Below are 16,596 nucleotides of genomic sequence, written 5' to 3'. Positions count from 1 at the left end.
CTGCATTTCATTTCGTTTTACCTGTTTTTCTATTGACATTTCTTTGTATATACTGTATCCATAAAAATTATGCTGATTCATGGTTTCGACTGTCTAAGAAAATATGTCGGTCTCGTCCTGATACATTAATTCTAGCAAGTGTCATCACTGACATTTTCAACCTCTCCCTGACCGAGTCTGTAATACCTACATGTTTCAAACAGACCACCACAGACCACCCTGTGCCCAAGAAAGCGAAGGTAACCTGCCTAAATGATTACCGCCTCGTAGCCCTCACGTCGGTAGCCATGAAGTGCTTTGAAAGGCTGGTCATGGCTCACATCAACACAATCATGCCGGAAACTCTAGACCCACTCCAATTCGCATACTGCCCCAACAGATCCACAGATGATACAATGTCAATCGCACTCCACACTGCCCTTTCCCACCTGGACAAAAGGAACACTTAGGTTGGAATCATTAAAACTCATTTTTCAACCACTCCACAAATTTCTTGTTAGCAAACTATAGTTTTGGCAAGTCGGTTAGGACATCTACTTTGTGCATGACACAAGTAATTTTTCCAACAACTGCTTACAGACAGATTATTTCACTTATTATTGACTGTATCACAATTCCAGTGGGTCAGAACTTTACATACACTAAGTTGACTGTGCCTTTAAACAGCTTGGAAAATTCCAGGAAATGATGTCATGGCTTTAGAAGCTTCTGATAGGCTAATTGACATCATTCTAGTCAATTGCAGGTGTACCTGTGGATGTATTTCAAGGCATACCTTCAAACTCAGTGCCTCTTTGCTTGACATCATGGGAAAATCTAAAGAAATCAGCCAAGACCTCAGAAAAATAATTGAAGACCTCCACAAGTCTGGTTCATCCTTGGGAGCAATTTCCAAATGCCTGAAGGTACCACGTTCATCTGTACAAACAATAGTACGCAAGTATAAACACCATGGGACCATGCAGCCGTCATACCGCTCAGGAAGGAGACGCGTTCTGTCTCCTAGAGATGAATGTACTTTCGTGCGAAAAGTGCAAATCAATCCCAGAACAACAGCAAATGACCTTGTGAAGATGCTGGAGGAAACAGGTACAAAAGTATCTATATCCACAGTAAAACGAGTCCTATATCGACATAACCTGAAAGGGCGCTCAGCAAGGAAGAAGCCACTGATCCAAAACCGCCATAAAAAAGCCACTACGGTTTGCAACTGCACAGTTTTGGAGAAATGTCCTCTGGTCTGATGAAACAAAAATATTACTGTTTGGCAATAATGACCATCGTTATGTTTGGAGGAAAAAGGGCGAGGCTTGCAAGCCGAAGAACACCATCCCAACCGTGAAGCATTGGGGTGGCAGCATCATGCTGTGTGGGGGTGCTTTGCTGCAGGAGGGACTGGTGCACTTCACAAAATAGATGGCATATTGAAGCAACATCTCAAGACAGTCAGGAAGTTAAAGCATGGTCGTAAATGCGTCTTCCAAATGGATAATGACCCCAAGCATACTTCCAAAGTTGTGGCAAAATGGCTTAAGGACAACAAAGTAAAGGTATTGGAGTGGCCATCACAAAGCCCTGACCTCAATCCTATAGAACATTTGTGGGCAGAACTGAAAAGGCGTGTGCGAGCAAAGAGGCCTACAAACCTGACTCAGTTACACCAGCTCTGTCAGGAGGAATGGGCCAAAATTCACCCAACTTATTGTGGGAAGCTTGTGGTAGGCTACCCGAAACGTTTGACCCAAGTTAAACAATTTAAAGGCAATGCTACCAAATACTAATTGAGTGTATGTAAACTTCTGACCCACTGGGAATGTGATGAAAGAAATAAAAGCTGAAATAAATCATTCTCTTTACTATTATTCTGACATTAAACATTCTTAAAATAAAGTGGTGATCCTAACTGACCTAAGACAGATAATTTATACTAGGATTAAATGTCAGGAATTGTGAAAAACTGAGTTTAAATGTATTTGGCTAAGGTGTATGTAAACTTCCGACTTCAACTGTATGTGAGAATGCTGTTCATTGACTACAGCTCAGCGTTCAACACCATAGTGCCCACAAAGCTCATCACTAAGCTAAGGACCCTGGGACTAAACACCTCCCTCTGCAACTGGATCCTGGACTTCCTGATGGGCCACCCCCAGGTGGTAAGGGTAGGCAACAACACATCTGCTACGCTGATCCTCAACACTGGGGCCCCTCAGGGGTGCGTGCTTAGTCCCCTCCTGTACTCCCTGTTCACCCATGACTGCGTGGCCAAGCACGACTCCAACACCATCATTAAGTTTGCTGACGACACAACAGTGGTAGGTCTGATCACCGACAACGATGCCTATAGGGAGGTGGTCAGAGACATGGCAGTGTGGTGCCAGGACAACAACCTCTCCCTTAATGTGAGCAAGACAAATGAGCTGATCGTGGACTATAGGAAAAGGAGGGCCGAACAGGCCCCCATATAGTCGACGGGGCTGAAGTGGAGCAGATCGAGAGTTTCAAGTTCCTTGGTGTCCACATCACCAACAAACTATCATGCTCCAAACACACCAAGACAGTTGTGAAGAGGGCACGACAACACCTTTTCCGCCTCAGGAGACTGAAAAGATTTGGCATGGGTCCCTAGATCAGCAAAAGATTATACAGCTGCACCATCGAGAGCGTCCTGACCGGTTGCATTACCACCTGGTATGGCAACTGCTCGGTATCTGACCGTAAGGCGCTACAGAGGGTAATGCGTGCGGCCCAGTACATCACTGGGGCCAAGCTTCCTGACATCCATGACCTATATACTAGGAGGTGTCAGAGGAAGGCTCTAAAAATTGTCAGACTCCAGTCTCCCAAGTCATAGACTGTTCTCTCTGCTACCGCACGGCAAGATGTACCGGAGCGCCAAGGCTAGGACCAAAAGGCTCCTTAACAGCTTCTACCCCCAAGCCATAAGACTGCTGAACAATTAATCAAATGGCCACCCGGACTATTTACATTGACCCCCACCCCCTTTGTTTTTACACTGCTGCTACTCGCTGTTTATTATCTATACAGTCACTTTACAAATTACCTCGACTAACCTGTACCCCCGCACATTGACTTAGTACCGGTACCCCTTGTATATGTTTTTGTTATGTACTTTTCTTCTGTTACTTTTTGATTGTATTTAATTTTTTGACTTTAGTTTATTTCGTAAATGTTTTCTTAACTCTATTTCTTGAACTGCATTGTTTTTTTTGTTTTTTGTTTTTTTTGGGGGTAGATCAGCTTTAATATTGCAGATAGATTGTAACTTCCATCAATGTAATTGTCTGCATCACTTCCATTCCCCCATATGGGTTTTTTTCTCGCAATTATATATATATATATATATATATATGTATGTATATACACACATACATATACACATACATACATATAAATACATATACATACATATATATACATATCCTTTTTTAAAATATATTTCCCTTTATTACTTTCCAACCCCACCACCCCTTCCCTAATTGGAACTGCATTGTTGGTTAAGGGCTTGTAAGTAAGCATTTCACGGTAAGGTCTACACCTGTAGTATTCGGCGCATGTGACAAATACAATTTCATTTGGATTTGATTTGAATTACTGACTGGTTTTCTGATCCACGCCCCTACCTTTTTTTTTAAAGGTATCTATGATGCATATCTTTGTTCCCAGTCATGTGAAATCCATAGATTTGGGCCTAATGCATTTATTTAAATTGACTGATTTCCTTATATGAACTGTAACTCAGTAAAATATTTGAAATTGGTGCATGTTATATTTATATTTTTGTTCAGTATAGTTTAACACTGTTAGACCAAAGTGGTATTAGCGGGCTGGCTTAGGACCATGCGGATGCCTTAGAGCAGGCTTGAAAGCTGTTTGCTTGGCTAGCTGGCTTTAGGACTACGGAGAGTGGATCGAATAGCTGCAGTGAACAGTGCAACTTCCCTCTCATGGCCGTGATCCACAATACCATGATAATTCAGCTTGCCACGCTAGCTTCGCCCTCATTTGGGTGCTAGCAAACATGCTAGGTAGTGCTAGGTATCAACAGCCAATCCAGTAGTGGCTGGAAGCTAAACTGAGCTTTGATTGGTCAATCACGCCTCGATATCGCAGAGTATTTGCATAAAGTTAAACTTTCCCCACCCTGTTCACGCTCCCTCGCCCATGCATGCTTGCATCGCCCAACAATCCATCTGTCCACTTTGCTCTCCTCTGTGGAAAATGAATGGGGCTTCTGTTGTTTCATCACACCCATCGTGGATAGTGGATTCGGGCTGTCAGTTGAACGAAGGGCAGAGGTGGAAGATGGCTAGGTTTAAAAAAATATTATAATTATAAAGTAATTATCAGCAAATTCAGTGCTAGTTGAAAAAGACAAGTAAAGTTTTTTTTGTTAATTATTGTTTAATTTATTTAAATAGATTAGGGCAGACAAAATTACAATTTGAAACAGTTATTCAATACATCACAGTTTAAGCCAATTTTCAACACTATTTGTGATACAATTTGCTGATTTCCCATTGCCACTCATGAACGGTTCTTGGTCCCCCCTTGGCCCCCCTATGAAACGCCCCAGCAACTGGACCTAAAAAACATCAACAAACAAACAAAACATGGCATACAGTATACCTGCCAGAAACGACGGAATCTCCACAAATTCTAATTACTACAATAATTATTCTAGCACCAGCATCATTGCAGGTGTGGGCTGTGTAAAGACATTGTGTACAGTCACATATAGTAGCCTATTTTACAGTTCATATGAATGATTAAGCGTCTGCTTGTGATTCGACATATGCCTGACTGGTGATAAAACATGCCACCATTATTTTTAAAACATGCCACCATTTATTTGTATTTTATTATTTTCCAATGTGATTTCATTAAAGATAACAAGTATCAGTGTTTCTTAGGAAGTTCTTGTTGTGATTCCATCTAAAGTAGTACAAATGTACTATTAATTCCATGAACAGGACAGTATACAGAATGGTGAAGAGGAGATGACTGGTTTCTGTCTAGCAGGAGTCAGTGTAGGATAGGACCATCAGTTGAAAGTGTAGGGGGGAGATGACATCAGGCCCTAGCGTCAGTTCTGACTCCGTTCCAAAGATACATTTGATTCTGTTCTGTAAATGACAAAGGTTACATTAAGGTTACAACCTTTGTGTGAAACTGATACAGCCCCTAAACACATATTTAATCAGCAATCATCAAATTAAAGTAAATATATAGGCTACACAGCTTCTCCAACATGGTTTCATCATGTCAAGGCCTCAGCCAGCCAGTTTATTCATAAATTCTGACCAGTACACTCTTTCTATTTTCAAATTGCTTCACTTAAATGGAATTAAAAGTTGTTTCCTGTTCTTTTTCTATATTGTTTTACATCAAATAGACAGATACCTCCTAAATAGAAAAAGAATCCCTCATTCTAAAAACAGTATAATTTTCAGGCCAAGCACAACAGCTACTGTATAACTTCAAGGTCACCTTCAAAGAGGTAACTTTCAGAAAGAACCTGTCAAGAGCAATGGAACACCCCTATCAACACAGAACAGATGAACCTGAAGAGAGAGCACATAGCCTATACAACACACACTCACATTGGCGTACCACACACCTCAGCAGCTCTTACCATGAGGTGTAACAAAAGAAAACCTTACAATCCAATTTCCAAAATCACAACGTTGCACAAATCTGCTACTTACACAGCTTTGTTCCGCATGTGGTTGTTGTACTCCACGATAGGTGGATTGTTCTCTTCATCCTCAGGTAACTGGTGGCAGAAATCATCATCATCATCGAAACATTTTTATTAGAGCTTCCAACAGCATGTAAAAGAAGAGGTAAACATAGTATCCTTCTTCTGTCACGCCCTGGCTCTGGGACTCTTATATGTTGAGCCAGGGTGTGTAGATTCTATGTGTTTGTGTTTCTATGTTAGGATCTAGTTCATGTGTATCTATGTTGGCCGGGGTGGTTCTCAATCAGAGGCAACGAGAATCAGCTGTTGCTTGTTGTCTCTGATTGGGAACCATACTTAGGCAGCCTGTTTGGCACAGTGTATTGTGGGATATTGTTCCGTGTTGGTTTGTGTTTGTTACCAAGGACTTCACGTATCTTTTGTTGTTTTGTTAGTTGTGTAAGTACTCTAATAAAGTATGTTCGCATTCCACGCTGCGCATTGGTCCAATCCTTTTGACGATCGTGACAGAAGATCCCACCAATACTGGACCAAGCAGCGTGTTTCGGAGCTAACGCCGGTTAAGGAGATGGAGAAGTTGGCGATGGCCCAGGTGGGCCAATGGTGGTCCTGGGAGGACATGTTTGAGGACAGAGGACCATGGGCAAAGGTTACGGGAGCCATTGGTGATTAGAGGGAGGGAAAGTGTAGAGGCACGGCGAGAGGTACTGAAGTGTGTTGCCAGTCTGGTCCGGCCCGTTCCTGATCCCCGTATAAGGCCAGTGGTGTGTGTTCCCAGTGCGGTCCGGCCTGTTCCTGTCCCTCGCACCAAGCCTGTGATGCGCGTCGCCAGCCCGGTCCGGCCTGTTCCTGCCCCTCGCACCAAGCCTATGGTGCGCGTCGCCAGCCCGACCCGGCCTGTTCCTGCCCCTCGCACCAAGCCAATGGTGCGTGTCGCCAGCCCGGCCCGGCCTGTTCCTGCTTCCCGCACCAAGCCAATGGTGCGCGTCGCCAGCCCGGCCCGGCCTGTTCCTGCTCCCCGCACCAAGCCTATGGTGCGCGGCGCCAGCCCGGCCCGGCCTGTTCCTGCTCCCCGCACCAAGCCAATGGTGCGCGTCGCCAGCCCGGCCCAGCCTGTTCCTGCTCCCCGCACCAAGCCTGTGGTGCGCGTCGCCAGCCCGGCCCGGCCTGTTCCTGCTCCCCGCACCAAGCCAATGGTGCGCGTCGCCAGCCCGGCCCGGCCTGTTCCTGCTCCCCGCACCAAGCCTATGGTGCGCGTCGCCGCCCGGCCTGTTCCTGCTCCCGCACCAAGCCTATGGTGCGCGTCGCCAGCCCGGCCCGGCCCGTTCCTGCTCCCGCACCAAGCCAGGGGTGTGCGTCGTCAGCCCGGTCCGGCCCATTCCTGCTCCCCGCACCAAGCCTGTGGTGCGCGTCGTCAGCCCGGTCTGGCCCGTTCCTGCTCCCCGCACCAAGCCAGGGGTGCGCGTCGTCAGCCCAGTCCAGCCCATTCCTGCTCCCCGCACCAAGCCTGTGGTGCGCATCGTCAGCCCGGTCCGGCCCATTCCTGCTCCCCACACCAAGCCAGGGGTGCGCATCGTCAGCCCGGTCCGGCCCATTCCTGCTTCCCGCACCAAGCCTGGGGTGCGTGTCGTCAGTCCGGCACAGCCCGTGCCCAGTTCACCGGTGCCTGGTCAGGTACCGGTCAGCTGCTCCACACCGGAGCCTAAGCAATCCGCTCAACCGATGTCCAGTCCAGCTCCAGCCAGCGGGGCCAGACTAGACCAGGGGCACTACGGGGGGGTTATTAGAGGGTGGTGGTCACGCCCGGAGCCGGATCCGCCTCCGAGGAGGAATGCCCACCCGGCCCTCCCCTGTTCGGTTTATGTTTGGCGCGGTCGCAGTCCGCGCCTTTGAGGGGGGGTACTGTCACGCCCTGGCTCTGGGACTCTTATATGTTGAGCCAGGGTGTGTAGATTCTATGTGTTTGTGTTTCTATGTTAGGATCTAGTTCATGTGTATCTATGTTGGCCGGGGTGGTTCTCAATCAGAGGCAACGAGAATCAGCTGTTGCTTGTTGTCTCTGATTGGGAACCATACTTAGGCAGCCTGTTTGGCACAGTGTATTGTGGGATCTTGTTCCGTGTTGGTTTGTGTTTGTTACCAAGGACTTCACGTATCTTTTGTTGTTTTGTTAGTTGTGTAAGTACTCTAATAAAGTATGTTCGCATTCCACGCTGCGCATTGGTCCAATCCTTTTGACGATCGTGACAGAAGATCCCACCAATACTGGACCAAGCAGCGTGTTTGGAGCTAACGCCGGTTAAGGAGATGGAGAAGTTGGCGATGGCCCAGGTGGGCCAATGGTGGTCCTGGGAGGACATGTTTGAGGACAGAGGACCATGGGCAAAGGTTACGGGAGCCATTGGTGATTAGAGGGAGGGAAAGTGTAGAGGCACGGCGAGAGGTACTGAAGTGTGTTGCCAGTCTGGTCCGGCCCGTTCCTGATCCCCGTATAAGGCCAGTGGTGTGTGTTCCCAGTGCGGTCCGGCCTGTTCCTGTCCCTCGCACCAAGCCTGTGATGCGCGTCGCCAGCCCGGTCCGGCCTGTTCCTGCCCCTCGCACCAAGCCTATGGTGCGCGTCGCCAGCCCGACCCGGCCTGTTCCTGCCCCTCGCACCAAGCCAATGGTGCGTGTCGCCAGCCCGGCCCGGCCTGTTCCTGCTTCCCGCACCAAGCCAATGGTGCGCGTCGCCAGCCCGGCCCGGCCTGTTCCTGCTCCCCGCACCAAGCCTATGGTGCGCGGCGCCAGCCCGGCCCGGCCTGTTCCTGCTCCCCGCACCAAGCCAATGGTGCGCGTCGCCAGCCCGGCCCAGCCTGTTCCTGCTCCCCGCACCAAGCCTGTGGTGCGCGTCGCCAGCCCGGCCCGGCCTGTTCCTGCTCCCCGCACCAAGCCAATGGTGCGCGTCGCCAGCCCGGCCCGGCCTGTTCCTGCTCCCCGCACCAAGCCTATGGTGCGCGTCGCCGGCCCGGCCTGTTCCTGCTCCCCGCACCAAGCCTATGGTGCGCGTCGCCAACCGGCCCGGCCCGTTCCTGCTCCCCGCACCAAGCCAGGGGTGTGCGTCGTCAGCCCGGTCCGGCCCATTCCTGCTCCCGCACCAAGCCTGTGGTGCGCGTCGTCAGCCCGGTCTGGCCCGTTCCTGCTCCCGCACCAAGCCAGGGGGTGCGCGTCGTCAGCCCAGTCCAGCCCATTCCTGCTCCCCGCACCAAGCCTGTGGTGCGCATCGTCAGCCCGGTCCGGCCCATTCCTGCTCCCCACACCAAGCCAGGGGTGCGCATCGTCAGCCCGGTCCGGCCCATTCCTGCTTCCCGCACCAAGCCTGGGGTGCGTGTCGTCAGTCCGGCACAGCCCGGTGCCCAGTTCACCGGTGCCTGGTCAGGTACCGGTCAGCTGCTCCACACCGGAGCCTAAGCAATCCGCTCAACCGATGTCCAGTCCAGCTCCAGCCAGCGGGGCCAGACTAGACCAGGGGCACTACGGGGGGTTATTAGAGGGTGGTGGTCACGCCCGAGCCGGATCCGCCTCCGAGGAGGAATGCCCACCCGGCCCTCCCCTGTTCGGTTTATGTTTGGCGCGGTCGCAGTCCGCGCCTTTGAGGGGGGGTACTGTCACGCCCTGGCTCTGGGACTCTTATATGTTGAGCCAGGGTGTGTAGATTCTATGTGTTTGTGTTTCTATGTTAGGATCTAGTTCATGTGTATCTATGTTGGCGGGGTGGTTCTCAATCAGAGGCAACGAGAATCAGCTGTTGCTTGTTGTCTCTGATTGGGAACCATACTTAGGCAGCCTGTTTGGCACAGTGTATTGTGGGATCTTGTTCCGTGTTGGTTTGTGTTTGTTACCAAGGACTTCACGTATCTTTTGTTGTTTTGTTAGTTGTGTAAGTACTCTAATAAAGTATGTTCGCATTCCACGCTGCGCATTGGTCCAATCCTTTTGACGATCGTGACAGAAGATCCCACCAATACTGGACCAAGCAGCGTGTTTCGGAGCTAACGCCGGTTAAGGAGATGGAGAAGTTGGCGATGGCCCAGGTGGGCCAATGGTGGTCCTGGGAGGACATGTTTGAGGACAGAGGACCATGGGCAAAGGTTACGGGAGCCATTGGTGATTAGAGGGAGGGAAAGTGTAGAGGCACGGCGAGAGGTACTGAAGTGTGTTGCCAGTCTGGTCCGGCCCGTTCCTGATCCCCGTATAAGGCCAGTGGTGTGTGTTCCCAGTGCGGTCCGGCCTGTTCCTGTCCCTGCACCAAGCCTGTGATGCGCGTCGCCAGCCCGGTCCGGCCTGTTCCTGCCCCTCGCACCAAGCCTATGGTGCGCGTCGCCAGCCCGACCCGGCCTGTTCCTGCCCCTCGCACCAAGCCAATGGTGCGTGTCGCCAGCCCGGCCCGGCCTGTTCCTGCTTCCCGCACCAAGCCAATGGTGCGCGTCGCCAGCCCGGCCCGGCCTGTTCCTGCTCCCCGCACCAAGCCTATGGTGGCGCGGCGCCAGCCCGGCCCGGCCTGTTCCTGCTCCCCGCACCAAGCCAATGGTGCGCGTCGCCAGCCCGGCCCAGCCTGTTCCTGCTCCCCGCACCAAGCCTGTGGTGCGCGTCGCCAGCCCGGCCCGGCCTGTTCCTGCTCCCCGCACCAAGCCAATGGTGCGCGTCGCCAGCCCGGCCCGGCCTGTTCCTGCTCCCCGCACCAAGCCTATGGTGCGCGTCGCCGGCCCGGCCTGATCCTGCTCCCCGCACCAAGCCTATGGTGCGCGTCGCCAGCCCGGCCCGGCCCGTTCCTGCTCCCCGCACCAAGCCAGGGGTGTGCGTCGTCAGCCCGGTCCGGCCCATTCCTGCTCCCCGCACCAAGCCTGTGGTGCGCGTCGTCAGCCCGGTCTGGCCCGTTCCTGCTCCCCGCACCAAGCCAGGGGTGCGCGTCGTCAGCCCAGTCCGGCCCATTCCTGCTCCCCGCACCAAGCCTGTGGTGCGCATCGTCAGCCCGGTCCGGCCCATTCCTGCTCCCCACACCAAGCCAGGGGTGCGCATCGTCAGCCCGGTCCGGCCCATTCCTGCTTCCCGCACCAAGCCTGGGGTGCGTGTCGTCAGTCCGGCACAGCCCGTGCCCAGTTCACCGGTGCCTGGTCAGGTACCGGTCAGCTGCTCCACACCGGAGCCTAAGCAATCCGCTCAACCGATGTCCAGTCCAGCTCCAGCCAGCGGGGCCAGACTAGACCAGGGGCACTACGGGGGGGTTATTAGAGGGTGGTGGTCACGCCCGGAGCCGGATCCGCCTCCGAGGAGGAATGCCCACCCGGCCCTCCCCTGTTCGGTTTATGTTTGGCGCGGTCGCAGTCCGCGCCTTTGAGGGGGGGTACTGTCACGCACTGGCTCTGGGACTCTTATGTTGAGCCAGGGTGTGTAGATTCTATGTGTTTGTGTTTCTATGTTAGGATCTAGTTCATGTGTATCTATGTTGGCCGGGGTGGTTCTCAATCAGAGGCAACGAGAATCAGCTGTTGCTTGTTGTCTCTGATTGGGAACCATACTTAGGCAGCCTGTTTGGCACAGTGTATTGTGGGATCTTGTTCCGTGTTGGTTTGTGTTTGTTACCAAGGACTTCACGTATCGTTTTGTTGTTTTTGTTCGTGTGGTGAATATATAATAAAGTATGTTCGCATTCCACGCTGCGCATTGGTCCAATCCTTTTGACGATCGTGACATCTTCAGCCACTTCAAACCAAAGACCATTTAGACATAACAATATCAACCCTCCTTGGACTGGATACAAGTTAATAACTAAACACTGGTATTGACCATTCCATGTAGGACTTGACAGTATGAGGGAAACACTGTTTTTTAGCTGACAGGGGTGACAAAAACATACACCTCCCTTTAACAATGACACAAATCAATTAAAACAAAAGGTGTACAATTATTTTGATAAAAATTCTCTCAACTAAAAAAAGCTAAGAAATCACCTTCAGAAAGATAGTTCCAAAATGACTTCACAGTCTTCATGATATTAATGCATTTAGTCTTTAATGGTTTAGTACAGTATCTCAAATCCCAGTAGATCTCATCTTGAAAGCAAATGTCATCAGGAGCATCCCCCCAGATAGGTAACCTCAGGATACAGCCTAGGTACAAACACAACATCCTCATTTCACCAACATTGAGTACATGATTGAGTTCATGTAGCAATTGTTCAAATACACCACCACAGCCACACAATACTACAATACCACAGTAACTTGGCAGCTATCTTGTAACCTGTTCTCATGAAAACACGCATGCGCGCACACACACACACAGAGCCCTGCTGCCTGGTGTCCTCCCTACCGGGTCGGCACCATGTCTTTCCATTCCCCCGTAAAGTCAAACGTGTTTATCAACCTATTTAAAAACAAGATTGTTACTCTACATCAGTAAGTCAAAGGAAAATAGCGGCAACAACTGAGCAGACTTTCTTTTTATTGCCGCAGTATTCTTGTTGCCCAGCTGCTGTGCCACTACTGCATGTGCATAATAATGACATTAGATGAGTTCATCACGTTAAAGCTGCCAAATAGGCCTAAAACTGGTGCAGATTGAAATAATAACAGGCCATTGGGTGGGCATATGGTTGTAACCTGTGAACTCACCCCTCCTTGCCATAGACCCCTTCACTGGCGGCTGCAGCAGTGATGGCGCCCACGATGCCCCCTATGACCCCAGGCATGGCGTGGAGGTTGTGGATGCCACACGTGTCATGGATCTTCAGATACTTCTCCATGAACGGCTGAGGGGACAGAGACACATAGCTAGCTACATGCCCACTAATCAAATAGGAGTCGCCTAGTCATAAGCAACTTACTTGTCACTACCGTACTAGTCTTCACTGCGCCCCCGGCCAGCGTGACGTAATGGATGTGAACCTGGAACACAGGAACAGAAGTTGACCAGTGTCTTGAGTAGAGATAATAAGGAAGTGGGTATGACCATACTCCAATGACCATAGGAATTGGCAAGACAGCACAAACAGATCTGGAACCAAGCTAGAGTTAACTGCACCTCAGATTGCAGCCCAAATAAATGCTTCACAGAGTTCAAGTAACAGACAAATCTCAACATCAACTGTTCAGAGGAGACTGCGTGAAATCAGGCCTTCATGGTTGAATTGCTGCAAAGAAACCACTACTAAAGGACAGCAATAATAAGAAGAGACTTGCTTGGGCCAAGAAACCCGAGCAATGGACATTAGACCGGTGGAAATCTGTCCTTTGGTCTGATGTGTCCAAATTGGAGATTTTTGGTTCCAACCACCGTGTCTTTGTGAGACGCAGAGCAGGTGAACAGATGATCTCCGCATGTGTGGTTCCCACCATGAAGCATGGAAGAGGAGGTGTGATGGTGTGGGGGTGCTTTGCTGGTGACACTGTCAGTGATTTATTTAGAATTCAAGGCACACTTAACCAGCATGGCTACCACAGCATTCTGCAGCAATACGCCATCCCATCTGGTTTGAGCTTAGTGGGACTATCATTGGATTTTCAACAGGACAAAACATACCTCCAGGATGTTTAAGGGCTATTTGACCAAGAAGGAGAGTGATGGAGTGTTGCATCAGATGACCTGGCCTCCACAATCACCTGACCTCAACCCAATTGAGATGGTTTGGGATGAGATGGACCGCAGAGTGATGGAAAAGCATCCAACAAGTGCTCAGCATATGTGGGAACTCCTGCAAATCTGTTGGAAAAGCATTCCTCATGAAGCTGGTTGAGAGAATGCCAATAGTGTGCAAAGCTGTCATCAAGGCAAAGGGTGGCTACTTTGAAGAATCTAAAATACATTTTGTTTTGTTTAACACTTTTTTGGTTACTACATGAATCCATATGTGTTATTTCATAGTTATGATGTCTTCACTATTATTCTACAATGTAGAAAATAGTAAAAATAAAGAAAAACCCTTGAATGAGTAGGTGTGTTCAAACTTTTGACTGGTACTGTATGTAATGCACACCCTGTGGGTCAATTACATTACCATGTCCAGCTTGCCGGTCTTCTGGGAGAGACTGGAGATGGCTATTGTGGTGAGGACAGTGGTGGCCAGGGACAGGTAGGTGTTGATGGCCGCTCGATGCTGCCCATCCCTGTGGTCCGAGATGGCCTGGTTAAAACTAGGCCAGAACATCCACAGGAACAGGGTTCCTATGGGTCAAGAATGGATCCATGGTAGTACAGTTTCATCAATACGAGTATGGAAAATGTGAAAAGTGTCAACCATTGTGGCTCAGACTCAGACTCACCGAACATGGCAAAGATGTCGGATTGGGAGACAGAGCCAATCAGATCCTTGCTCTGGTTCAGGTTGTCCCGGTACAGCATCCATGAGCTGGACAGACCATATTAAGCCCCACTGTGTGGATCACCATGGAGCTGCCAGCATCCCTGGCCTTGCAAAAGTATTCATCCCCCTTGGCGTTTTTCCTATTTTGTTCCATTACAACCTGTTATTTAAATTGATTTTTATTTCGATTTCATGTAATGGACATACACAAAATATTCCAAATTGGTGAAGTGAAATGAAAAAAATTCTAAAAGATAAATAATGGAAAAGTGGTGCCTGCATATGTATTCACCCCCTTTGCTATGAATCCACTAAATAAGATCTGGTGCAACCAATTACCTCCAGAAGTCACATAATTAGTTAAATAAAGTCCACCTGTGTGCAATCTAAGTGTCACATGATCTGTCACATGATCTCAGTATATATACACCTGTTCTGAAAGGCCCCAGAGTCTGCAACACCACTAAGCAAGGGGCACCACCAAGCAAGCGGCACCATGAAGACCAAGGAGCTCTCCAAACAGGTCAGGGACAAAGTTGTGGAGAAGTACAGATCAGGGTTTGGTTATAAACAAATATCAGAAACTTTGAACATCCCATGGAGCACCATTAAATCTATTATTAAAAAATTGAAAGAATATGGCAGCACAACAAACCTGCCAAGAGAGGGCCACCCAACAAAACTCACGGACCAGGCAAGGAGGGCATTAATCAGAGAGGAAACAAAGAGACCAAAGATAACCCTGAAGGAGCTGCAAAGCTCCACAGTGGAGATTGGAGTATCTGTCCATAGGACCACTTTAAGCCGTACACTCCACGGAGCTGGGATTTACGGAAAAGTGGCCAGAAAAAAGCCATTGTTTAAAGAAAGAAATAAGCAAACACGTTTGGTGTTCGCCAAAAGGCATGTGGGAGACTTCCCAAACATATGGAAGAAGATACTCTGGTCAGATGAGACTAAAATTGGCGCAAACCCAACACCTCTCATCACCCCGAGAACACCATCCCCAGAGTGAAGCATGGTGGTGACAGCATCATGCTGTGGGGATGTTTTTCATCGGCAGGGACTGGGAAACTGGTCAGAATTGAAGGAATGATGGATGGCGTTAAATAAAGGGAAATCCTTGAGGGAAACCTGTTTCAGTCTTCCAGAGATTTGAGACTGGGACGGAGGTTCACCTTCCAGCAGGACAATGACCCTAAGCATACTGCTAAAGCATAACTCGAGTGTTTAAGGGGAAACATTGAAATGTCTTGGAATGGCCTAGTCAAAGCCCAGACCTCAATCCAATTGAGAATCTGTGGTATGACTTAAAGATTGCTGTACACCAGCGGAACCCATCCAACTTGAAGGAGCTGGAGCAGTTTTGCCTTGAAGAATGGGCAAAAATCCCAGTGGCTAGATGTGCCAGGTTTATAGAGATATACCCCAAGAGACTTGCAGCTGTAATTTCTGCAAAAGGTGGCTCTACAAAGTATTGACTTTGGGGGGGTGAATAGTTATGCACACTCAAGTTTTTTATTTCTTGTTTTCAGGGAGGTGACCAAGAACCCGATTGTCACTGACAGAGATCTAGAGTTTCTCTGTGAAGATGGGAGAACCTTCCAGAAGGACAACCATCTCTGCAGCACTCCACCAATCAGGTCTTTATGGTAGAGTGGCCAGACGGAAGCCACTGCTCTGTAAAAAGCACATGACAGCCCGCTTGGAGTTTGCCAAAAGGCAACTAAAGACTCTCAGACCATGAGAAACGCGACCCAGTCGTGAAGTCTTTTTGTTCTATATCTATGGACGCAACCCAGTCTTTCATTCTAAATGTTCCGTTGCCATGCTGGCTGTCAACACTCTTATCCCTTGCTTGCTAGCTAGCCAACTATGGCTAACACAGTCACGTCAAACCGTGCAAAGTTAGAATAACAGTAAAGTAGCTGCATTTCATTTCGTTTTACCTGTTTTTCTATTGACATTTCTTTGTATATACTGTATCCATAAAAATTATGCTGATTCATGGCTTCGACTGGCTAAGAAAAGATGTCGGTCTCGTCCTGATACATTAATTCTGGCAAGTGTCATCACTGACATTTTCAACCTCTCCCTGACCGAGTCTGTAATACCTACATGTTTCAAACAGACCACCATAGTCCCTGTGCCCAAGAAAGCAAAGGTAACCTGCCTAAATGATTTCCACCCCGTAGCCCTCACGTCGGTAGATATGAAGTGCTTTGAAAGGCTGGTCATGGCTCACATCTACACAATCATGCCGGAAACTCTAGACCCACTCCAATTCGCATACCGCCCCAACAGATCCACAGATCATGCAATCTCAATCGCACTCCACACTGCCCTTTCCCACCTGGACAAAAAGAACACCTATGTGAGAATGCTGTTCATTGACTACAGCTCAGCGTTCAACACCATAATGCCCACAAAGCTCATCACTAAGGTAAGGACCCTGGGACTAAACACCTCCCTCTGCAACTGGATCCTGGACTTCCTGATGGGCCACCCCCAGGTGGTAAGGGTAGGCAACAACACA

The 16,596-nt window shown here is 49.3% G+C and overlaps 1 protein-coding gene across 1 annotated transcript in view; it reads right to left on the bottom strand.

Moving 5' to 3' along the window:
- LOC121531224 (ammonium transporter Rh type C 1-like) overlaps positions 1 to 16,298 on the bottom strand; it is a 41,272-nt gene extending 24,974 nt beyond the window's left edge. Inside the window, 4 exon segments of the mRNA XM_045205102.1 lie at positions 13,755 to 13,921; positions 14,020 to 14,130; positions 14,133 to 14,166; positions 16,263 to 16,298. Coding sequence (XP_045061037.1) covers positions 13,755 to 13,921; positions 14,020 to 14,130; positions 14,133 to 14,166; positions 16,263 to 16,298 — 348 coding nt within the window.
- Positions 16,299 to 16,596: the final 298 nt, after the last annotated feature.

The sequence above is a fragment of the Coregonus clupeaformis genome, chromosome 19 (assembly GCF_020615455.1).
Source record: "Coregonus clupeaformis isolate EN_2021a chromosome 19, ASM2061545v1, whole genome shotgun sequence".
Lineage (NCBI taxonomy): Eukaryota > Metazoa > Chordata > Actinopteri > Salmoniformes > Salmonidae > Coregonus > Coregonus clupeaformis.
The sequence above is the reverse complement of the archived record's forward strand: the minus strand, read 5'-3'. Positions and strand labels throughout refer to the sequence as shown.